This window comes from Coregonus lavaretus (genome assembly GCF_964263955.1).
Source record: "Coregonus lavaretus genome assembly, chromosome: 17".
In the NCBI taxonomy this organism is placed as follows: Eukaryota; Metazoa; Chordata; class Actinopteri; order Salmoniformes; family Salmonidae; genus Coregonus; species Coregonus lavaretus.
The window spans coordinates 7,715,609-7,739,853 of record NC_140004.1 but is presented as its reverse complement, the minus strand read 5'-3'; the positions used below and the strand labels follow the sequence as shown (position 1 = coordinate 7,739,853).

Here is a 24,245-nt window from a genome sequence, read left to right as displayed (position 1 = left end):
TAATTGTTCCTCCTAGGTGTTCTTGATCTGAACCCATACATGCACCCCACTGTACAGCAGGTTGACGTTTATTGTCATGAATCTTGCCCTGGAGGCCGCACTGAGCAATGTACGCTAGATGTGCCAGCTGCTGAGTCTTAATTTAAGGTTCGGTTTAGGCATTAGGGTTAGCAGTGTGGTTAAGGTTCAGTTTTACATGTGATTTTATTACTTTGTGGGTGTTCTAGCTACTGACCACTCTCCAGAGCTGCCTCCATGTCAAGCTTCATGACAATAAATGCCAACCTTCCCACTTACATGCGCATATCAATTTGCGCACATTACCATATATTACGGTACAACGCCGCAATGGACATGCTGTTGCCATGAATGGGAAAGCTACTTGCTAAAATAGCCAGCTAGCTAGTTACTTTTCAAAATCATAAAGGTATTAATAGTTTATCGAGCTAGTTATATCATAGCGTTTGTACGGATCACCTGGAGTTTGATTAGACAGCTAGTAGAAGCTTCGCTAACAAGTCGAACAGCTAACGACTGACTAGATAGTGCTAGCCGGCTGTTGCCTCTACTAGCTAACGTTAGCTAACTAAGTTAGCTACCATCGGCTAGCTAAAAGGTAAGGAAAAGTTAGGACCTCTTCAATGTACAATGTAACCAACCAGCTTGCTTAATACTAGCTACAGCTTAACGTCACTTGCTTCCTTAAACTAGCTATACTATTTCCTATTGAACAGGCAACGAACTATCTCATGCTATAGCATAGGCTAATCCGTTTGTTTGCTTGCTAACGTAGCTTGCACATGTGATGTTGTGTAACTGTTATTCAAGTGACAGTATCTGACTATACATTTTCTGTTATGTGCAGTCAGAGTTTCACCATGTTTCACATTAGCTCACAGAAAAAGTTCTGGACATTCGACAATGAAGAAAGTCTGGAACAACTGAGATATGAAGCCAACCAGAAATATCGCAACAAAATGTTTGCCAGTGGGAAGGTAACATTATTTTATAATGTAACATTGGTGGGATGGAGTTTTGGCACAGATACAACATCTGGTTAATTATTCTATTTGTATTTAGTGGCTGACAAGGCAGCAGCTACTCTTCCTGGGGTCCAGCAAAATTAAGGCAGTTATACATTTAAAAAACATTACAATTAATTCATAACAGATTTCACAACATATTAAGTGTGTGCCCTCAGGCCTCTACTCTACTACCACATATCTATAACACAAAATACATGTGTATGTGTTTGTATAGTGCGTATGTTACAGTGTGTTTGTATGCATGTGGCTATGTTTGTGTTGCTTTACAGTCCCCGCTGTTCCATAAGGTGTATTTTTATCTGTTTTGTAAGTCTAATTTTACTGCTGTCATGAGTTACTTGATGTGGAATAGAGTTCCATGTAGTCATGGCTCTATGTAGTACTGTGCGCCTCCCATAGTCTGTTCTTGACTTGGGGACTGTGAAGAGACCTCCCGAGTGGCGCAGTGGTCTAAGGCACTGCATCGCAGTACTAGCTGTGCCACTAGAGATCCTGGTTCGAATCCAGGCTCTGTCGTAGCCGGCCGCGACCGGGAGACCCATGGGGCGGCGCACAATTAGCCCAGCGTCGTCCAGGGTAGGGGAGGGCATGGCCGGCAGGGATGTAGCTCAGTTGGTAGAGCATGGTGTTTGCAACGCCAGGGTTGTGGGTTCGATTCTCAAGGGGCCAGTATGAAAAATAAAAAAATAATGTATGCACTCACTAACTGTAAGTCGCTCTGGATAAGAGCGTCTGCTAAATGACTAAAATGTAAATGTAAAATGTGGCATGTCTTGTGGGGTATGCATGGGTGTCCGAGCCAGTTGTTCAAACAGATAGCTCGGTTCATTCAACATGTCACGAATACAAGTAGTGTTGAAGTCAATCTCTCCTCCACTTTGAGCCAGAAGAGATTGACATTTATATTATTAATGTTAGCTCTCTGTGTATATCCAAGGGCCAGCCGTGCTGCCCTGTTCTGAGCCAATTGCAATTTTCCTAAGTCCCTCTTTGTGACACCTGACCACACTACTGAACAGTAAGTAGTGCAGGTGTGACAAAACTAGGGCCTGTAGGACCTGCCTTGTTGATAGTGCTGTTAAGAATGCAGAGCAGCGCTTTATTATAGACAGACTTCTCCCCAACCTAGCTACTGTTGTATCAATATGTTTTGACCATGACAGTTTACAATCCAGGGTAACTCCAAGCAATTTAGTCTCCTCAACTTGCTCAATTTCCACATTATTCATTACAAGATTTAGTTGAGGTTTAGAATTTAGTAAATTATTTGTCCCAAATACAATGCTTTTAGTTTTTGAAATATTTAGGACTGACTTATTCCTTGCCACTGATTCTGAAACTAACTGCAGCTCTTTGTTAAGTGTTGCTGTCATTTCAGTCGCTGTGGTAGCTGACTTGTATGGTGTTGAGTCATCCGCATACATAGACACACTGGCTTTACTCAAAGATTGAAAAAAGTAAGGGGCCTAGACAGCTGCCCTGGGGAATTCCTGATTCTACCTGGATTTTGTTGGAGAGGCTTCCATTAAATAACACCCTCTGTGTTATGTTAGACGGGTAACTCTTTATCCACAATATAGCAGGGGGTGTAAAGCCATAACACACAATTTTTTTCCAGCAACAGACTATGATTGATAATGTCAAAAGCCGCACTGAAGTCTAACAAAACAGGCCCTACAATATTTTTATCATCAATTTCTCTCAGCCAATCATCAGTCGTTTGTGTAAGTGCTGTGCTTGTTGAATGTCCTTCCCTATAAGCGTGCTGAAAGTCTGTTGTCAATTTGGTTACTGTGAAATAGCATTTTATCTGGTCAAACACCATTTTTTCCAAAAGTTTACTAAGGTTTGGTAACAGGCTGATTGGTTGGCTATTTGAGCCAGTTAAAGGGGCTTTACTATTCTTAGGTAGGGGAATAACTTTAGCTTCCCTCCAGGCTTGAGGGCACACACTTTCTAGTAGGCTTAAATTGAAGATATGGCAAATAGGAGTGGCAATATCGTCCGCTATTATCCTCAGTAATTTTCCATCCATGTGACCCCGGTGGCTTGTCATTGTTGATCGACAATAATACTTTTTTCAGCTCTTCCACACATACTTTACGAAATTCAAAATTACAATGCTTGTCTTTCATAATTTGGTCAGATGTACTTGGATGTGTAGTGTCAGCATTTGTTGCTGGCATGTCATGCCTAAGTTTGCTAATCTTGCCAATGAAAAAATCATTAAAGTAGTTGGCTCATTCATCACAAAACCCACTGATATTGCCATCTGATTCAATGAATGATGGAGCCGCGTTTGCCTTTTTGCCCAAAATGTCATTTCTTTGTTTCATAGAGTAGTTTCTTCTTTTTATTCAGTTTAGTCACATGATTTCTCAATTTGCAGTATGTTTGCCAATCGGTTGTACAGCCAGACCTATTTGCCATCTCTTTTGCCTCATCCCTCTCAACCATACAATTTTTTTATTCCACAGGGATTTAACCGTTTTTACAGTGATATTCATAATGGGTGCATACTTATTAGTAACTGGGATAAGCAATTTCATAAATGTGTCAAGTGCAGCATCTGGTTGCTCGTCATTACTCACCACAGACCAACAAATATTCCCCACATCAACACATAAGAATCACTACATAACTTCTTGCATGACCTCTTATACACAATATTAGGCCCAGCCTTTGGAATTTTGGTTTTCCTAGATATGGCTACTATATTGTGATCACTACATCCAATGGATTTGGATACTGCTTTCAAACAAATTTCTGCAGCATTAGTAAAGATATGATCAATACATGTTGACAATTTCATTCCTGTACTGTTTGTAACTACCCTGGTAGGTTGATTGATAACCTGAACCAGGTTGCAGGCACTAGTTACAGTTTGAAGCTTTCTCTTGAGTGGGCAGCCTGATGAAAGCCAGTCAATATTGAAATCACCCAGAAAGTATACCTCTATTGATATCACATATATTATCAAGCATTTCACACGTTATCCAGATACTGACTGTTAGCACTTGGTGGTCTATAGCAGCTTCCAACCAGAATGGGCTTTAGGTGAGGCAGGTGAACCTGTAGCCATATTACTTCAACAGTATTTAACATGAGATCCTCTCTAAGCTTTACAGTAATGTGGTTCTGAATATAGACCGCAACACTGACTCCATTGGCATTTTTATTTTCTGTAAATGTTATAACCTTGTATTGCTACCACTGTATCAACAAAGGTATTATCTAAGTGAGTTTCAGAGATTGTCAGAATATGAATGTCATCTGTTACTAGCAAATTATTGATTTCATGAACCTTGTTTCTTAAGCTACATATGTTAACGTGGGCTATTTTTAACACTTTTCTGGGATGCTTGATTATTTTTCTTACTTTACTGGGAAGCTTAGCAGAGGTAGACATTCTCAGGTTATTTGTATTAGTGCAGGGTGAGCTGCACACAGTGGACTTCCTACTAGGGCACACCACCTCAGTGCTAACAGTATTACTCTGGTTCATAGGCATATGATTACTGCATACAATAGCTGTAGGATCAGCAGAGGCATCCTGGGCAGTAAGAGGGACATAAATTAGGTTATTTACATTGAGTCTTCCAATGCCTCTAGGATAATGTACATTTGCTGAATCATTATGACAACTCAGCGACACAATGGTAGGGATTAAATGAGCTGGACTTGGGTCATTGTCTCAACGCAGCCTTTATAATGCTGTGAAAGGATCCAGGAACCCAAATGATTTGGGTGGATCCCATCCTCCTTATAATACAAGCTTTGTTTCCAGAAGGTATCAAAATTGTCAATAAATGTTACACCCACAGAGCTGCAATAGTCTTGTAGCCAGTTATGGAGGGCTAAAAGTCTGCTGAAACGTTCAATGCCAGGATTTAGGGAGGGCACAGGGCCAAATATTATGGGGCGTTTGTTGGTGTCAAGCAGAGACCCAATCAGTTCTTTAAAATCCATCTTCAGCTGTTCTGAGCTGCCCTTCATAATGTAATTTGACCCCACATGAACCATGACAGTATCAGCCCCCGGTGACTGATGTTTAACCGGTGTATACATCTTAAGCATCTGGTTGACGTTTCCACTCATCACCAAATATGGTGATGTGAGGAAGCCCAGTGGGAGAAGATGGAGCAAGATGGATTTTGGCCAACATTCTGCACATTTTCCTCATCGATTAAACGTTTGATGTCAATACAGTTTTCTGTTCCCAAAATGAAAATCTGTTACGAACAGAATGGACTAAGTAGACTTTACCCTTTGCAAAAGTTTGTAAAAATATGTTCAGGAGTGCAAGGGCTAATTGAGTTATTGCACACACACACTTCAGAGTATGCGTTCCCTAACGGAAATATGCAAATACATGCTAGAACGCGCCAATAGGATCTTGTGCTTGGCTCTGCCCACCTCCTTGCTTGATCTGCACACTATGATTAATTTGCTCCTATTGTAAAACAACAGGCTGTGTTCTATATTGGGTAAGTTATAAAATAAACTTTGGCTTTGGCCTGCCAGGTGAATTAGACCTAGTTAATAGACCAATAAGAAAGAGTTACAAAGAGCTAATTTTCAGTTTTCCACTCCCTGCTCAGACCACTCCCAGACAGTCCTAGCTAAATTCTTGCGTGAGAAATTGCTTTTTGCTAAGAAGCTATTTTTGAGAATTTTAATGGTACTTGTTACACAGAAATGATTTGATACTGAGATAAAAATGGCTGCATTGGACCTTTTAAAACTTTGATTATAGTTGCCACCTGCTTCCAACTTTGAGTTTGTTAATGCCCTTGTTCCCCCTCTCATCCTTTCCTTTACCCCTACCTTGATAAAGCCTGGGGTTAGTGATGCCTTGTTCCTGGAGGCTCACGAGGAGAACGTCCTTTTCAGACACTATGAGAAGAGACTCCTTGACTTCTGTAATGCTTTCAAACCTGTGATGCCCAAGTCTGTTGTGGTATGTATTTTGTAAGGGTACACCGTAAATCAGACCTAGACTAACTGGATTTATCTGAGGGGCTTAACAGTGCAATCATCTCGACAGGGTACAGCTATCATGTATTTCCGGAGATTTTACCTGAACAACTCACTGATGGAATACCACCCTAGAACAATCATGTGAGTAGTAAAGTGCTTGTCTTTGACTAGTAGTCCCAGAGCCTTATGTTGAGAAACTCCTATTTAGAAACGGATACACACTTGATTTCTGAACTCACTGTACATAACCTCTCTCGCCCTCATTCTCTCTTCACATATTTTCCTTCTCCTCCTGACCTCCCTTTCCTCTGCTGTTCTGTTTGTCACCCAATCTCCTTGCCACCCTTATCATCCCTTTTTGTCCCACCTCTGCCCTGGCTTCTTTCTTTCTTTCAGGCGGATCTGTGCCTACCTGTCCTGTAAGGTGGATGAGTTTAACGTGTCCAGCACCCAGTTTGTGGGGAATCTTGTGCAGGAGAGTGCGGCCGGGCAGGAGAGGGCTCTTGAACAGATTTTGGAGTATGAGCTCCTTCTCATTCAGCAGCTCAACTTCCACCTGGTGGTGCACACCCCCTACAGACCTATGGAGGGCCTGCTCATAGACCTCAAGGTGGGTGGATGGAGATACTTACCGGGTCTATGATGCTCAGTAGCGATACAGCAGATGAACATAACCCGATGTAGTGTAGTGCAAGAATATGCTGCTGAGATTTAAAGAGCCATGTTGCGGACGTTGTTGATTCTGTAAGAATAGAAAACCCAGCAGGTTATGTACCAACTAAGGCTTCAGTTAACAGCCTTGTCTATTGGTGACCTTTACCTCAGACAAGGTACCCTCTTCTGGAGAACCCAGAGTCTCTGAGGAAGAGCGTTGATGACTTCCTGACGCGGGCCACCCTGACGGACAGTGGGCTGCTGTTTCCCCCATCTCAGATCGCCTTGACGGCCATTCTGAACAGTGCGTCGCGGGCCGGCCTCAGCATGGAGAGGTAGGCCACCAACTGGGCTCTGTGTTCTAGACTAGAGCAAGGCAATGTTCCAGGGGATATGGGTCAAACATGGCCTAGAGAACAGCAAGTGAAAACAAACATTCTTCCATAGTGTATTGTAGACAGGGTAGTATTCTCACAATCTGTTTTCATTAATTGTTAGGATAAATTTAGCCTTGAACTAGTTGTTGTCCCCTTTGTTATAGCTATCTGACAGAATGTATGGGACTGAAGGAGGACAAAGAGACCCTCTTAAAGATGTACGATGCGATGAGACGTAAGTGTTTTTGCCTGCATCGTTGCATTTACCAATTACAACCACAAGTTGGCAGGTTTGATCAGAGTTGTGACATCACATCCACATTGTACAACATTCTACAAAGCAACATTAACATGTTGTTTCAGTGACAAACATCAACATTTGTTTTTCCTTTTCACACAGGGATAAAAAGTCTCATGAAAAAGTATGAACTTCCGAAACCAGACGAGGTGAACGCTTACAAAGTGAAACTGGAGAGGGTCCATGCTGACTTTGGCACAAACTCCAACGCGTACGTATAGCCTTCTTGAATGCATGCATCTGTCAGTTACAAGCACATGCAATTGTTACATTGCACAAATACAGTGTGTATGGTTACATGGGTGCGCTACCACGCAACTGGGGAGGGAGTTTCAAGGTAGAAATGATCAGCTGACTTGAGTAACAGGTTAATATTGTGTGATAGGAATGGCTGTCAGGTAAGGAGAGGATATTCTGGCCTCTGAGACTACTATAACAATCAGGACTCCCCCAAACTCCCTTCATAGTTAACGAAGCAATACCTTTCTCCATACATACCAACAGTTTTATTTAGCCAGGTCGATCAAGTGTATCTAAGATGCAAAATATTCACGGTTCTGTCTATCAGCTATATGAAATAAAGAAGAAGCAGAACAGTTTCACACTCCATGAAGCAGAGCAGACATTTTATATATTTGAAGAGAGGAGTTTAATCTCACCCATATCTCAAGTCTATGAACACTTAGGTGAGGGTTTGTAAGGTCTGTGTACTCTTCAGTGTATCTAAATTAGTCTGACTTTTCGAGCTGTTTGGATGAGCAGTCGATGGCTGTACTAAGTCAGCCAGTTCTCATCCAAACGACAGAGATGGGTGAATCTGTGCATGGCCTGCACAAAATTAATCTATCTTGGTCAGTGTGGTGTTGGCTTGTATCACCAAGGAAAGTGGGTTAGTGAGGGTTACATTGAAGTTGCAAATATATGAAAGCTTCAGTTGATGAGCCCAGGCATAAAGGGAGGATTTCTCAGTTCCTTTAGTTTCTCAGAGCAGCACATATGTAGGCCCAGACATCAGACGGTTTCCATAGGGTTACACATGCGCAGGTTACAAAACATTCTTACAAACTCTGTTAGGTTAACATTTGTATGATAGTTAAATGGAGTAAGCTATCATACATAAACACTGGTTTTGTCATATTATAACAGGCAAAGCAGCATAGAAAAGATATCGCTAGTAGCTTCAGTGCTATATACAGGTCATTTGTAAGTCGCTCTGGATAAGAGCTTAAATGTAACTGACAAAATAAAGATAACCCCAAGTGTCTTAATAGGGCGTTGGGCCACCACGAACCGCCAGAACAGCTTCAATGCACCTTAGCATAGATTCTACAAGTGTCTGGAACTCTACTGGAGGGAGGCAACAACATTCTTCCATGAGAAATTTCATCATTTGGTGTTTTGTTGGTGGTAAAAACGCGGTCTCAGGCGCCGCTCCAGAATCTCCCATAAGTGTTCAATTCGGTTGAGATCTGGTGACTGAGACAGCCATGGCAGATGGTTTACATTGTTTAAGCTCATCAAACCATTGTGACCACTCATACTCTGGATATGGGCATTGTCATCCACTCCTATCTAAGGGGTTGGGTGAACCTAAACCATGCCAGGAAAATGCACCCCACACCATAAGAGCCTCCAGAACCCTAATTTATTCCGGTGCTTCCACTATTTTGGCAGTTACCTGTATATGAAGCTAGTGTGAATTGTAAACTGCCATTTTGGAGTTAGGAAGAGGTTGGGTTGTGAAAGTCAAGTGGAGTAGGGGTGTGTAAAGTGAGTTAAGGCTTGTCTTGGAGAGGTGCTATGTTAGATTTCCCTGAAGATCGTGGTTATCGCTACGATGCTTTGGCTCGCTGCTGCACTAAGGCCCTCTGGGAAGGTTCCACTGTTGAAAAGGAGGCAGTGTGTAGGTACCTCTAGGGTTCAAGTCAGGCCCCCTCCCAAATTCAGGACAAAGCCCAAGCCAATCAACATACAGGAGGTGATCCAGTTCATAGATCTCTTTAGCTGTCTGTAAGCTATAACATAACTGCCATATAGGCTAACAGTCTTCAGTGACCTCTTCATGTCTGTCTGGCCCTCTCAGCTTGAATATAGTTCAGGTTAGCATTGGGTAAGGTGAGTTCTTATTTCACCGTGTCTGTTCAAGGGCTTTGGGACTGGCAAGAGATTCCCAGATCCACAGTCAGTCACATTCCCATTGCAGGGCTCAGCCAGCCATAGTGGACCGAAATGGCCAGAAAGCTACATGCTCAATACAAATCCACCTGGTCTCCGGTCCAGCGCTCCATGCCAGTACTTGGGCTTGCTGGCTGTTTGGTGGACTGACTGACCTGTCTAGTCTCATTTGTAGAATTCACATTACCTGGATGGTGGCAGCCAATGCCATGACGGTGCACTCGGTCCTGCAAGACAAAGTGTACACTGTTGAAAAGGCCTCACATTGATCAGTTACATCTTAATGCCATTTATTAAAGACTATGCCACCCTACCCCTTCTATATCCATACAATCTGATATGAACCGTGGTGTCATGACAGATGGTACTCTTATACCTAGATGACAGGGGGCTGTAGATGCGCATGTCTTGAAGGGAAGATCATGAGGCGAGAACATGGGGAAAACATGTTTAACAACAAGTGGCCTGCTAAAACAGCTTCCAGCAGACCGATCTCATGATTCTTTACCTTCCATAAATCCACAGTCAGTTATAGCCTACAGGTTACCAATACTTCATATACCACCCAAAACAAAGATTGTGCACTCTTACATCTGCCAGAAAGTTTGAAAAAAAATCTCAATCTATTTTACAGGAAAAGAAAGAGAGGATATGAGGATGACGATCATGTAGCGAAAGAGCCCCGAATGACAGAGGTGAGTGAAACCACTTCAACACATTTTGGCTACCATAAATTTCAGGTCATTAAATAGCTTGCTGTGTTTTCTAGGAGGAGTGGACTGATGAAGATCTGGATTTGGATGAATTATGAAAACATTTAGGGCTTTATTCAATCTGTATCACTGAATTTCCGATTGAGCGGACATATGCAGTGTTTACTGTGAATGCAGTCTCCGCTCTGCTAACATTGCCTTTAAATCACTAAACGCTGAACTTCTGCGAAATGGATTGAATCGAGCCCGTTAGTTTGAGCCAAATATCACCCAACCCTTTTTGTCACTGAAGGATCAGCAATATTGTCTCATGGCCTACCCAGTGTGGGAAAGAATCCACCATTAGAGAGGACTTGAAGATTGTTTTTCTTTGTTCTTATCAGGCCATACATTATGGTCTTGTCATTTTTTCCTGTAAGATAATAAACCTATTTTTGTACACGTTTTATGGAGTGTCACTTTAAATACCAAATGTCTTCATCTCGTGATAATGTGGTACATTTATGCGTGAATATTTCATGGAAAGAGTTTAGGCGGGCATCCTTTGTTTACAACAGCACTAGGCTCTGTGAGCAGAGCTTCAATACACCATTTTAAACAGTGCGTTATGATAAGGCTGCTCTTCTAAATCTCAAACCTGGGTTTTCAGGAGAAATACATCGCAAAGGAACAATCCTGAATGCACTTTGAACAATCAATTACCTGGGGAAGAAAAGACTCCATTATCTACTTTACAAAAAACTGTTTAATAAGTGCATGCATGTCTGATACAATCTGTACTATTAAAAAAAATGTACTGCTGTAAACATTTATTAACTTGGTTTCTTTGATTATGTATCTTGTCTGGCATTGAGAAGAATGAACTAAAACACGATACAGTTGAAAAACAAAACAATTCAGTTTCTCATTTATATACTATTATATACTCATGATTCCAGCAAGAGAATTTGACATAAAATAACCATACTTTCTGCATGAACATTTCCAAACTAAACTAGAGAACAAAAAATACTAGACAAATAGATAGGAAACGCTAGTTTCAGCACTTTGTGGATATTGTCACGACCACAAAAGAAATCAGTCAAATTACTGTATAAAAAGCATTATCGCTCATAATCCAGTTATAAGAAAAACAGGGTTGACTGTAGCTTCATGTCAGTAGACTTTCCTCATATTGAGCAGGGAGATGGTTAGATATACTTTGGCAACCTGTGCTGTGTGGACAAACATGTCTTGGGTATGTGAAGCTTTGCTTTGAAATCAAATCTTTGACCCTTTTGATAAAGGGGTACGAAACATATGTACCCAAGTCACAGAATCATGAACACAGTTTATCAGAAAAATAAAATATTTGTGCAAGTTTAGTTTTTTTTAGGTACTGCGTTGGTTGGTTGTTCGGTTTGCTGCTGTTCTCGTGGCATGGGAAATGTGGCGGGATGGTGGGCGGGGCTGTCGGAGGAGATGAGGGGTGGGGTTGCCATGGTGATGAGTGGAGCATGCTGGGTCAGGTCCCGTGTGCGACTCCGTGCGAGGAGGAGGAGGGATGGAGGGTGAGAGGGGAGGAGTACTGTACTACCTGTTGCTGTTGGACATGGCATAGTGAACCTGTTTCTGCTGAAGGAGCTCAGTGATGGCCAGCAGCTTTTTCAGCACGTGCTACAAAGAGAGAAACATGAGAGACAGCCATGGTTTACAATCGTCATGGCATGTTTTTGGTACCATTTGTCATTAACAGATTCAAAAAGCCTTTTTGGCCTTTCAATCACTGGTTGAATGCCCTTGCCACACACACCTGCTGTGCTCCCCTCTCGTTGCTCAGGGTGCGGAGGTCGTCTGAATGTGAGACACAGATCTCATGCAGGGCTGCGAGGTCACGGGACAGGTCTGTCCTAAAGTGCTCTGTAGCTTCAGGGAGGTCAGGGACATTCTGTAAAGGACACACACGTTAACGTCTTACCTAGACATTGGAACAGAACTGCCACAGGTTTCTAAAGAGTTCCAATTGTGTCTAAAGGAGATGGAAACAGGTAACCTACCCCCAACTCATCCAGAAACATGATCATCCTATGTTTGTTGTTTTTGATGAAGGGGTTCACTCCCTCCATGTAGGGCTCCTAGATTGAAGAGGAACACACTCCATTACCATCTTTGTCAAAGTATTCAGTAGTTTCCTGAAGGATGGAAACGAGGTACAATGCACATCTATGGAGGATTACACTTTGGTTTGCCTGCGCTTAGACAACACAGGGATACGAACGTCCCCACACAGAACAGTGTATGATGTTTAAGGTGGCCATACCTTTGCACCAAACTCCACCAGGTTAGCCAGGTTCTGGACAGACTTGGCAATCAATGTGAGGGTACGGCCCGCTGTTGCAGAGGGAGGGTCTACACGCAAAAAAAAGTCATGTATGGACTCATACTGTTCAATCCATGCTAAGAAATAATCAATTTCTGCAATACCAAATACAAAGGGTATAGGCTCACCAGCAATGATGTTGAACATTCTTGGGTTGAGGATGGCAGGACAGATCAGTCTCAGGAACACAAAGCCACTGGGAAGAGTCAAACAAGTATTGGTTAGATCAGTGCTTCCCAAACGTTCCCCCCTTGACCAAAGGCACCATAAAACTAGAATGGTTTCTAATGATCCATTCTAATTCTGTGAGCTGACTATCCATGAGGGTTGCAGATGGCAAAGTAGATCCATGGTGTGTATGGGTAGTTACCTTACGACTCTGGTTCTCATGGTGGTGTTGGTGGGCCATTTCTGCTGCACTGATTTCTGCAGACACCCATAGATATACCTTAGAGTCCTGGAAAGGTCACGGGAGAGAGAGAGAGTGAGAAGACTGAATGTACTGGGACATGACTTAAATATACGGTATAAACTTCAAACTATCCTATGGACGTACTTAATGTGTTCAGTTCATTTGTTGTTTTGTCTGATGACATAATAGATTGATTGTACTACAGGAGAATGTCATGATATACAGGGTTCAAACTATGGAGATGGTTACTTAAATGGCAGTGCATATTTAACCGGCAGAAAATGAAATGGCGGCGGTACGCTAACCCAATGTTACTTTTATGCCTTTCCGTAACCCTTACTGAAACTATTCCTAACCTTAACCTCAATTAATTTCGACCCCTATGCCTAAACCTACGTTTTTGTTCTGCCGGTCGGATATACACTTCCTTACTTATTAGGGTTGGGCCGATGAACGATGTCATCAGGTGTTGATAATGATTGACAGCCATCGTCGATGGGGACGTCATCGTCGATGACAGATGATAACCTATTTACACTTGACAAAGCAGAACAGTGCAGACAGTGACATTTCAGAATTCTAGTCAAATGAACAACTGGGATTGATTCGTCTTTTTGTTAGTCCAAATCAATGAGTCCCGATCGACGATATGCCAAAAGTTCATACGTCGCCCAACCCTATGTGGATGGTTCCCGTGTTAGTTTGTTGGTATGTGCAACGTGGAGTGGTGTGTGTGTGTGTGTGTGTGTGTGTGTGTGTGTGTGTGTGTGTGTGCTTACGGGGGCAGGATCTCAGCAGCCATGAAGATCTTCTCCACCAGCTCAGACAGGATGTTGAGGAGGTGGGCCAGGTTCAGATTCACATCCTCATTCTTCTCCAGTTTGGAGGGGTTCAGCTAGTGAGGGGGACACACAGAAAAACAGAGGGAGGGAGGGAGGGAAAAAGATGATGTGCCATCATACAAATAGAAGTGTGCTCGTGAACAAAAATATGACGGGCTACATAAGATTCTTTCACTAGAGTAGGATTTGCTGTTGAAAGCAACTGTGGAAGATAATGTGTAATGCCCTCTGTTCCACTGGAGGAGACATTCAGTCAGTCTGAAGAGTCCTGTGAGATCACAACAGCACTGTGAATGCCAAGGTTGAATCTGTGTCATTGTGACATGAGTTACTGTTTTGTCTTCTGGGTAGCCCAAGTACTGATATGATGTTATAAATGCCAAGTGTTCCGCTCGGGAGATAAAGTAACGAATAGCTGGGTTGTAGCCCACGCACTTCTCTGCTGAAAGAGTTGACTAAAGTAACTTTACAGACGCAAGATGTTGCCAAACTACAGTAGGTAGAGCTTGGGCTAAACAAAATAAGGCTAAAGCCTTTCTGCATGTCAGAAAATGTGTTTGTGTTTGTGTGTGTGTTTACCTCGCAGGACTGCTTGCTCTCCATGATCTTGAGGATGGTGTCTTTGAGGGCGTGGTGGACGAAGGGTGTGGCTGTGGCCTTCATGTACTGCTCCATCAGCGTGCTGGCCAGCGTGGTCGCTCGGAACAGGGTCGTCGCCTCGTCTGGGAACCACCAGAGAGAGGAGACTTCTCATCAGCCAAGTGTGTGTGTCTGTCATAGCTTTCATGTTGGAATCATAAACACAAAGCATCTAAAAGTGGAGATAACCTACTTCACAATGATAAAGAGCCATTCAAAACAGCACAATGTTGCTACAACAATAGATTATCTTTGCATGTTTTGAAATTCATATTTAGAGGCGTGTTTGTCTTACCCTCCATGTTGATCTCTCGGTCGTTGAGTGTCCTGAGTAAGGGGGCCTCGGTCTTCTCGTGTCTGAAGATACGCAGCAGGATGCTGGCCAGCAGGGTGCGGTCCTGCCCACACACATGGGCCAGAGCATAGATCACATGGAACTCCTTCAGCAGGATCAGCTGTGGACACACACACACACACACACACACACACACACACACACACACACACACACACACATAACCAGACAGACAGACAGTGAATGTCCGTGACCTATGGTCAAACAAGTGGCCATCATTTTCACATGTCTTTTTCCAGGACACATACTATGTACCTCACAAGTAATACAGTATTTGTTACCAACTGCTGATCCATGTTTTGGTGTCTAACTTAGTGCAACCGAGTATGAGCTGGTCTTTGTACCTTGACTCATGGTAATCCTTCATTAATGAATTAATTCATCATCTTCAATAATAAGTGTGTGTGTCTGACCTCTTTGAACTCGCTGTACTCCTCCTCAGGCATGATCTTCTCCATGGAGTAGCGGGCTCGCACCCTCAGAGAGCCCGGCTCGATGCCTTTCAGAGGCACGTGGGAGCTCAGAGGGAACCACTCGTCTATCATCTGGCCCTTCTGCAGGCGGCTCAGCTGGCAACGCATGAACACTGAGGCAGAAGGAGAGACAATTAGTGGAACCCACAGACACAATAAAACACTGTGGCAGGAGTCATGTTTTTCTCATATCAATATGGAATGGGATTATAAAGAGAGATTGTTTGATTTGGTGACATAGCTCTAGTCTAAGTAGAACCGAGACTCACAGATGTCACTTTCTTTGCTCTTCTTTGTCTTGTTACTCAGGCTGATTTCAAACCTGTTGATTTCACTCGACAAGTCACTGAAGGGGGGAAAAAAAATAGAAAGATATCAATTTAGGGAACCCAAACATGATTGGCCAGCTAATTCATTGTGTCAATTAATTATTACTGACATATCATTAGTAAGTGCAGTATGGAAGCCAAATAAAAATGTCCCAATTCCCCCTAAATTGCCAATAACGCTTTGAATGGAGTTGGAATTGGGACTCACTCAAAGATGAACTCCTCGGTGAAGACTGGGTTCTGGCCCTCCCGGGGGTGGGTCTTGGCCACCTGCACACTGTTCAGGTAGATGTTGCAGTAGGGGTTGGTGAAGTGCTTCGCCGGCAGCTTGTGGGCCTCCTCCACGTACAGGACCAGACTGCTCACCTGATGGGACACAAACCAGGTCAACAGTCAGGCAGTCAGTCACAGCCAGGGTTTCTGATGACTCAGCTGCTTGGAACTCCAAAGTAGTGGGTTTAAATCCCACATGGGCCACCTATATGTGTTCGCTGTAAGACTCTTTGGATAAATGGCATCTGCTAAAATGACAAAATCTGTAAGTAAACTTTTTTTAAAGAAAGGAGTGATGAATTGGGGTTGTTCTTTGGGGAGTTAAGGCCCAACTTGCATTTTAAGATTCAATACTTTTTTGCCATATCAAACAATGTTGTTAGGAATTTGATTTGGTGTCGTTTATAAAAAAAGATTAAAAAATACACATTGTGCATATATTTGTGAAAAATGAAAATTTTAGAAATGATAAAGCGCAATAAAAATAGCACTTGACAGTGTGTTTATACCTGTCGGAGCCTCTTGTTGGGAGTGGGCTGGGTGGGTTTCCTAAGGTTACTGCAGAACGTCTGCAGACATTTCATCCAGTCCTACAGAGAGGAAAGAACACTGTTAGACTAAAGAATGGTGTGATTGGAGAATGTCCCAAAGAGAGAATGAGAGAGTGTGAGAGACAGATCAGTACAAACCTGTGCCTGTTCAGGAATCTCGCCAGCAAAGTAGAATATGTACTGTTCCTCACTAAAGTGCTGGACCACAACTTGGAAACAGTTTGGCCTGCAAACAAAAACAGGAGCAGCTAGGTATTACTGAAAAAGCACATGCCCAATCGAATGTATGCACTCCTATCAAACTCAGACATGGCTACAAACAATGTATAAACAACAGCCATAGGCTTATGTTCTGTTGCACTGATTCATTCTTGTCCCAGTCAATGTTCACTCAGATTTAGGATCAATAGTAATGGGTGAAATGTCTCACCTGCCAAACAGACTGTCGTGCACGCCGTACACCGAGCACACGCTCAGGTCAATCAGGCCTTTGGGTTTGGTGGCTCTCTTCTCACTCTCAAAGTAGATGAGCTGGGCGTCGTTCCCCTCCAAGATGAAGTAGAGGTTCTTCCACCGCTTGCCTTTGCCTGGAAGGTCGGGAGAGGAGAGAGGAGAAGACATGAGGCCAATTCCCTCCCATCTGCCTACACTTGTTCACTTCCTCAAGTTTAGGGGGGAGTTTACATCATATTTCTTACATATCCTTGCCTTTTAAATCCACGAGGGGTAGTATACCAGTGACCACTTCAGGGAGAAGTGGGAGAGAGAGAAATGGGCTACGGTCTGGAAGATTACATTTACAGACATTTGAGCGTAAAAACATATGGGTACCTTTGTTGAATAGGAGGTAGCCTTTCTTGACAATGTTTTTGTAGAACGCGTCTTTCGTTTTCCGTCTGATAGTGTTATAGATCTCCTTGCCGTCCACCAAGTCTGAGAGCACTTGTTCCTGTTGCTGAAATACATGAACATGAATGTCAATAAAACAACAACACATCAACACAATTAAATACCTGCACATCTATAGCCGTCTCAAACTGATATGGACAGGAGTAGCACCACAATGGAGGTTAGTGGACTCAGGCTTACCTGCACTGAAACAGCATCTTTCAGGTTGTAGCCCTCCACGATCTGCTCTTTCTTATAATGCTCAATAATGTCATCAACACTGCCAGAGAGAGAAGAGACAGAGCACGGCAGTTATTTCTAACAACCAGCACTAACCACCATACTCAATCCTAACGCATCAGACTTCTGTATAGTCCTTCCTGTATAACCTCTACTTCTATGTGGAACTGTATACCTGGATATCCCAACAACATCTTTATATGATTACAGATATGATTACAGGTAAGGCCAAATGGCTTTCCTGACCACATCCCATGACCAGGAAAACCACTAGGCACTATTTATAGGCCAGGTTATTTCCTGATTCTATTAAACACCTCTTGGTTCAGCACTACTGCACTGGGAGACAGTATGCGCCGCCGCGACACGTACCTGTTGTAGTATCTCCCCCCCATCATGTACTGATTGTTGGGGGTGGGGCATATCTTAAACCTTTGGATGTTCTCATTGGTGCGAAAAAAGAGAGAGTAGTCCCCGGGTGTGTTGTCTGACGGCCGGACCAGGAAGCTGCACACTTGGCCAACTAAATAAGGGAGAGAGAAATCACATTGGTATTGTTGACATTGACAGTATTGATGCTTTACCACCAATAAATGATCAGAACATATATTTTAGCAACAGAAAAGGTTTGTTGACGACAAGATCACAGAAATGGGAGCATAATCCCATTGTTCTACATTCCTCGTGAGGAGAATGTATAATCTAGAGACAAAGAGAATATAGTGCTTGCTACCTGTCATCAGCAAGTTGTAGGCCTCTTGTTTGCTGATCTTGCCGTGATACCAACTACAGAGAGGATCAGGAAGGACCATTAGAGATAAAAAGGGAGATGGGAGGGTAAATAAAACCGACAGATCAATATGTGCTGGGTTTAAAGGGGCGGTTTTAGAAGGGTCCGATCAGAGTCTGGGATGATGAATCACAACCTGATAGATCCTATTGGACTTGGTCAATGGTGAACTCCCATCAGGTCAACAGCTAGTCAACTCTCATACATGGGCCAATGTCAGTAATTCTGACGATATCTCACTCCAAATACTCAACTACTGGTTCAAAACAAAGCAACCTTAGTCTGAATTCATTAACAGATACAAAATACAATTTCTTTAATGTTGGATTTGTAAAATATATTTCGGTCTTTGGGAGGCCGGCAAACAAAATGAACACACATATATACTCTTACTGTTCGTTGGGTCAGAGTCACTACATCATTGAGATTCATTGAGCCGTGTAGATGCAAACATGGATTATGTCGAAGTCACTAAAGACGCATACTGTATACAGTACGCTCTCGCTCACGCTTCCCTGCCCATTCATGCACAACATGAAAACATCATTTGGCTGAAGGAAAGGGTAAACATGGGTTGCGTGCGTAGAGGTAGCCAGGAGGCAGGGACGTAATGAACCTCAAATGATAGGCTGTCTAAAAATAGGAACTAAACAGCCATTTTCATGAGAGTTAATGTTTTGTGGTGGGTTGGATAATGGTGGGTATTGAGAAAAGTATTGATGAAATGATCTGTATTGACAGAGGTTTACATATGTACTAAATAACATATACTGTACATAGACATTATGGCAACCTACGAGAAAAAGCTCAAATCAGAACTTACACTTTGCCCTCATGTGGGTCCTCCTCCCGTCCCTGAAAATAAGCACGAACAGTTCAACAAATTAGTGGAGACGTAATGACAAATGAAAAAGAAAACATCTGAAAAGACCCATAATGACTCCAATTGCCAGCTGAGTAGAAAAGGTTGAGAGAAGACGTTTTCAAATGGCAAACCATGGCTTTGTCCCAAAATGCACCCTATTCCCTGTATATAGTAGTGCCCTACATAGGGAATAGTGCGATTTGGAACACAGCCCAAGTGAATGGTTACAGGTTAGGGCTGATCCTAGACCTGTGCAGAGCAGACAGAGTGCTGTACTCTACTCACCACCTCCTTCACCAGGTCATCCACAATGAGGCCCTGCTCCTCCGTCCTCACGTTGGTCACCCACATCCAGCCGTCATCCAGTTCATTGTGAACGATAAACATGTCCCCTTTCAGGAAGCTGACAGACATGGAGAGGAGGGAAAAAAAAAACTGCTCAACGTTCAGGGGGCAAAAAAGACGTGTTACCATCTTAACGTGCTGCTACACATGAAGTCACACCTGCATCTCCTGTTTCACAAAAACCCACTAAAATGCACTAGAAACATAGTCTTTGTTCTTTTCAATTGCGATTGGCTATTTAGTTATGAGATCTAAAGGCAGTGCGGACCCTTGAGGCTTTACAACTTATTGTCGACGGAACTGTTTTGACATATGGTAGTCTTTGGGTGTAGTACCCGCCATTCTCCACAAGGTGTCTCATGTAAGCTACCAAACACCTTTGTGAAGAAATATTGCATGGTTCTTTCCAGCCAGCTAAGTCTGTGCTAGCAGTGTGTCTGTGTGAAGGGTTCAGACAGATTTTTCTCAGATCTGACATGTTGAAGAATTGTCAGGCTCATCTGTTAGCGTGCTGGGCTTCGCTAAATGAAAGGGAGAGGTCTGTTTTTGTACTATTCAGATAATGTGATCTCCAACAGGGCAAACACACACATTCACCTTCCACAAAATGTATTTCGATGTTTCTTGTAGTGCTTACCTGATTTCATCGGTCTCTGGCACTTTGGTGTATGGAAGAATGGCTCTCACTCTCCTCCTGTCCTCTACAGGCTACACACACACGCACAGACAGACAATTAAACACAGAACTGCACATTTAACCCATGCTTCCACTGAAATGTTCACATCTTCAACCCCCCTCAGAATTCCTAATGAAAAGGATTCCACCAGACACCCTCCAGGATGATTTCACAGCCTCACACCACTCATTAGTATTTTGCCTGGCTTCTCTCCTGAGAGTGGTTATGGTATATGGCCTGGGGATGTAGGGGAAGTTGGGACAGATATTTCCCAGATATATTGAGTACGTGTCTAAGAAAGTCTAACTTCCATTTCTACTTGAGTGCAATGGAATCTTACCTCTGGGGGCGCCACGGGCGATAGCAGCTTTTCACCTTTCAGCAGGCAAGACACGTAGCTGTAATAACCAATCAGGTCCGACAGGGACGAGAACCGCCGCCCGCCTATGTAATAGTCTCCACACATGGCGATTATCCTGTAAACACACACAGATACACAGACCACACACACACACACAACACTACGATTAATTGTTAAGCACAATGCATGCACAGTGTGCAGAAAGTACAAATAGGCCTAAGCTAAATTGACAATTTATCAGCAGACAACTAGTCTAAATTTTCCACATAATGACCCAAACCATCAAAAGAGTACAAGAGCAGAGCAGCACAGTGCTAAAATTAGGCCCAGTTGCCTTGGGATCAATGAAACAAAAGGAAAAGACATGCATTAAACCACCATGACTCATCAGATAATAGTCTTGTGTGAAATTGCTCCAGTAATGACGACAAGGACATGATTAAAGTATTGGCGAGCCAGCAAACAGTGGGGAGCACGGAATAATCCTTCATTCTCAGCTCATCTGTTGAGCACATCTCAGTCTGACTATGGGGTAATGTAGACTAGACACCATTCAAGGACATCTTGCCATGGTTTTGCCTTCCTAATACCAATCCACAAGGGTTCCTAGCATCAATGCTATCATGTCTCTATAAAGTAATGCTGTGAATGAGACGTCATCATTTCCTAGTACGTTATCAATCGTCTATTGAAGTGCCTGGTGTTGATCAGGTCTAGGAGGGATTGGTCATGAATAAAGGTCGGGCCTTATCGACAGGTCTATCAAACTCATTGGAACAAATACAGTTGAATAAAAAAACTAAAATACAGTTGCAAACAGTATGCACTAGGGATGGAATTGCCAGGGACCTCATGATACAATATTATCAGGATACTTAGGTGCCGATTCGATATGTACTGCGATTCTCACGATTCTATATGTATTGCGATTCCATACTGCAATTTTATTTTGCGATTTGATGTTCCAAATATATTGCTCACTATATGTCTGCTGCAGAGAGATGAGAAAACACGTTTTGATCAGTAAGAGAAATAGAAATCCTAAAAACATGTTGGCTCACTATTTAAAAAGAGAACAAGCTATAGGATGTTTAATATCGGAGTTTTGGCGCAGGTACAGGCGACTAGCACTAGCTAACGCTACCTACTACATTTTGTTCTTCATCAAATCTATACCTTTAGTCAAATATCCATATCATATCGTCAAAGAATATCGCAATATGTTACTATCGATCCCCTGTAAGTTTGTATTCATACGTCGTACAAGGCCCTTGTGGTGTTGTCAAATAGCTGTAATTCACCTGCTACTGCTATCCCAGACTGTAAAACATTTTCACCGTTACTGAATCAATTATACAAATCATACAATTAATTTGACTTTGTTTTTAACAATCTAACTACATAACATAAATGGTAATATTTTATTTGAATGGTACATTTCTATTGATAAACTGGATAAATCAAGATGTAGCCTAGGCCTATTCACAATACAGGTGAATGAATATTCAATAGGAGTGTGTACATGCAAACAATGATTTCCATAGGATTTCTTTGTTTTTCAGGAGTTTACAGGTGAGGTGGTAAGACGGGGTAAAAAACTATTATATAATGGAGAAATGGTAGATGAAAAACACTCTTGCTTCCCTTCCAATTTCATTAGATACTTACTTTATTGTACTGATCAACAACATTTGCATAGAAATAGCAACTTCTTCTTTTATAAAAGCTTGCTGTCTCTTTAACCCAGTAATGACGTCATTCATTCCGAGGCACATGCCCACAGTCAGTTGAGTCGAGTTTGATGAGGGAGAAGTGACAGAGACAAAAGGTCAAATAATCTTTGGACGTGAGGGAAACACGATTAAGTGAATTAATAATGTTTTTGGTGACAATAAGCTTTGAAATAAGCATATTTTGCATTATGGTTAGCATATTATCACAAACAAAGTACTAGGGTAGTGAATTGATGTTAGTGTCAGCTGTAAGCTAGCAAGGAAAGTTAGCCTAAAAAGCTGGAAGCTACTGGTATCTTCTTGCATTGTAAAGTGTTCTGGCCAGTATGGACACTGTTTGCAAACAGTAATTAACAGATTCAACATTTCTACATGCCATGTTGCGTTATTCAAGTGTGTTAACTTCTATGCCGCATGAGTGGGGAACTAAACAGTTGCAGCCGCTCTAGCAATGAGTAAGTGGATTAGCCATGATAGGGAACATAGGCTGCAATGATACAGACTTGTATCCTCTCAATCAGTACATGATGTGAGACACATTTGACAGAAGTACCGAAAGTAACACATTCTAGTACCGAACCCTTTTCCATGTTCTAGTATCGAAAAAGTACTGACGTTTCGGTATACCGTGCAACACTACTGCATTGTGAATGAATGAACTCCGTGTTTATTAGCTCTCGAAAACTCTAGGTAGCATTCCACCTTCTCCCTACAGTTCTCAGCCATTAGCGTCACCCACGACTCCCTCGTGTGAACTACAATCCAGACGCTGTGTTTTAACAGTTAGAAATGTGAATAATCATCGCTTACGATGCGGCTTTCGAAACATGGGCCGTATCTTTCATCAGCGAGAAAGAATCCTTCAAACAAAAAACATGTACTTACTGTAGCAGTTTTGCACAGATCCATACAGCTATGGGTGCCTCCATCCGACAAAACTACACTTCCGCTACACTTCCCGTGTTACACTTATACACAGGTGTTCGGCGCATGCGAGATAGCTAATTAGCACAGGTGGTCGTCTCGTCGTCCGTCTGTTTTCCGTAAACAAGCGATGTAACATGGAGATGTGGCCGTGTGGGAACACTAACCCTAACCGTATCAAGGTGTATATCAATTTAACCTTCTGTTATTTTTTTAAATAATTTATTGCTGAAATGAAAGATGAGATCCTTATGCTTCCATAACCGTACCGCAAGTGATGCATGTTAATGTTCAGACCAAGCGTCAGGAGATCTTATCAAAACTGCCCCTTACAGAAGACGCCGTCGTCCAATGACTTAATGTGTAATGTAATGGAACTGAGAGTCATGATCAAGGGCTAAGTGTTTATATGCTCTGTGTCTCTCTCTCCCTGTCTGTGTGTGTGTTTCTCCCTGTCTGTGTCTGTGTGTGTGTCTCCCTGTCTGTGTGTGTGTTTCTCCCTGTCTGTGTCTGTGTGTGTCTCTCCCTGTCTATGTCTGTGTGTGTCTCTCCCTGTCTGTGTCTGTGTGTGTCTCTCCCTGTCTGTCTCTGTGTGTGTGTCTCTCCCTGTCTGTCTGTGTGTGTGTCTCTCCCTGTCTGTGTGTGTGTCTCTCCCTGTCTGTGTGTATGTCTCTCCCTGTCTGTGTGTGTCTCTCCCAGTGTGTGTGTGTGTGTGTGTGTGTGTGTATGTCTCTCCCTGTCTGTGTGTCTCCCTGTCTCTGTGTGTGTGTCTCTCCCTGTCTTTCTGTCTCTCTGTCTGTCTGTCTGTCTGTCTGTCTGTCTGTCTGTCTGTCTGTCTGTCTGTCTGTCTGTCTGTCTGTGTCTCTGTCTGTCTGTGTGTGTCTCTGTCTGTCTGTGTGTGTCTCTGTCTGTCTGTCTGTCTGTCTGTCTGTGTCTCTGTCTGTCT

At 42.7% G+C, this 24,245-nt stretch overlaps 2 protein-coding genes across 7 annotated transcripts in view; one reads left to right on the top strand and one right to left on the bottom strand.

Annotated features, from left to right (window-relative positions):
• The first annotated feature begins 303 nt into the window (after nucleotides 1-303).
• On the top strand, nucleotides 304-11,054 carry LOC311144869 (cyclin-H-like). 4 transcript variants are annotated; one of them, XM_084181027.1, is made up of 10 exons: nucleotides 304-616; nucleotides 866-995; nucleotides 5,884-6,006; nucleotides 6,094-6,167; nucleotides 6,423-6,636; nucleotides 6,852-7,015; nucleotides 7,222-7,292; nucleotides 7,458-7,566; nucleotides 10,165-10,225; nucleotides 10,300-11,054. In XM_084181027.1, exons 2-10 carry the CDS (start codon nucleotides 879-881, stop codon nucleotides 10,339-10,341), a joined length of 975 nt encoding a protein of 324 aa, XP_084037153.1. In that variant the 5' UTR covers nucleotides 304-616; nucleotides 866-878; the 3' UTR covers nucleotides 10,342-11,054. The 4 variants fall into 4 exon arrangements, with proteins under 4 accessions (XP_084037153.1, XP_084037154.1, XP_084037155.1 ...); XM_084181028.1 differs by having other exon boundaries at nucleotides 323-427; XM_084181029.1 differs by having other exon boundaries at nucleotides 323-616; nucleotides 893-995.
• LOC311144866 (ras GTPase-activating protein 1-like) overlaps nucleotides 10,973-24,245 on the bottom strand; it is a 70,588-nt gene continuing 57,315 nt past the window's right edge. For 2 of the 3 annotated variants that reach the window (XM_084181020.1, XM_084181021.1), the window contains 24 exons: nucleotides 20,622-20,757; nucleotides 20,242-20,312; nucleotides 19,545-19,662; nucleotides 19,218-19,249; nucleotides 18,338-18,390; nucleotides 17,977-18,127; nucleotides 17,566-17,644; nucleotides 17,308-17,431; nucleotides 16,907-17,063; nucleotides 16,615-16,702; nucleotides 16,435-16,515; nucleotides 15,861-16,018; nucleotides 15,593-15,669; nucleotides 15,264-15,436; nucleotides 14,791-14,950; nucleotides 14,436-14,578; nucleotides 13,794-13,909; nucleotides 13,447-13,551; nucleotides 12,973-13,059; nucleotides 12,731-12,798; nucleotides 12,543-12,631; nucleotides 12,280-12,357; nucleotides 12,036-12,170; nucleotides 10,973-11,899 (listed from right to left, as the gene is read on the bottom strand). In XM_084181020.1, the coding sequence (XP_084037146.1) occupies nucleotides 11,816-11,899; nucleotides 12,036-12,170; nucleotides 12,280-12,357; nucleotides 12,543-12,631; nucleotides 12,731-12,798; nucleotides 12,973-13,059; nucleotides 13,447-13,551; nucleotides 13,794-13,909; nucleotides 14,436-14,578; nucleotides 14,791-14,950; nucleotides 15,264-15,436; nucleotides 15,593-15,669; nucleotides 15,861-16,018; nucleotides 16,435-16,515; nucleotides 16,615-16,702; nucleotides 16,907-17,063; nucleotides 17,308-17,431; nucleotides 17,566-17,644; nucleotides 17,977-18,127; nucleotides 18,338-18,390; nucleotides 19,218-19,249; nucleotides 19,545-19,662; nucleotides 20,242-20,312; nucleotides 20,622-20,757 (2,563 nt within the window). In that variant the 3' untranslated portion in view covers nucleotides 10,973-11,815. The remainder of the gene's footprint in view (nucleotides 11,900-12,035; nucleotides 12,171-12,279; nucleotides 12,358-12,542; nucleotides 12,632-12,730; nucleotides 12,799-12,972; nucleotides 13,060-13,446; nucleotides 13,552-13,793; nucleotides 13,910-14,435; nucleotides 14,579-14,790; nucleotides 14,951-15,263; nucleotides 15,437-15,592; nucleotides 15,670-15,860; nucleotides 16,019-16,434; nucleotides 16,516-16,614; nucleotides 16,703-16,906; nucleotides 17,064-17,307; nucleotides 17,432-17,565; nucleotides 17,645-17,976; nucleotides 18,128-18,337; nucleotides 18,391-19,217; nucleotides 19,250-19,544; nucleotides 19,663-20,241; nucleotides 20,313-20,621; nucleotides 20,758-24,245) is intronic. The other variant, XM_084181022.1, reaches the window with a different exon arrangement.

Excerpts from the sequence above, each read along its gene's own strand:
- LOC311144869 (XM_084181026.1), top strand. The coding sequence starts at position 858 with ATGTGCAGTCAGAGTTTCACCATGTTTCACATTAGCTCACAGAAAAAG. Across the intron at positions 996-5,883 it reads AAATGTTTGCCAGTGGGAAG|CCTGGGGTTAGTGATGCCTT; the intron begins GTAACATTATTT and ends ACCTTGATAAAG. Across the intron at positions 7,293-7,457 it reads GATGTACGATGCGATGAGAC|GGATAAAAAGTCTCATGAAA; the intron begins GTAAGTGTTTTT and ends CTTTTCACACAG.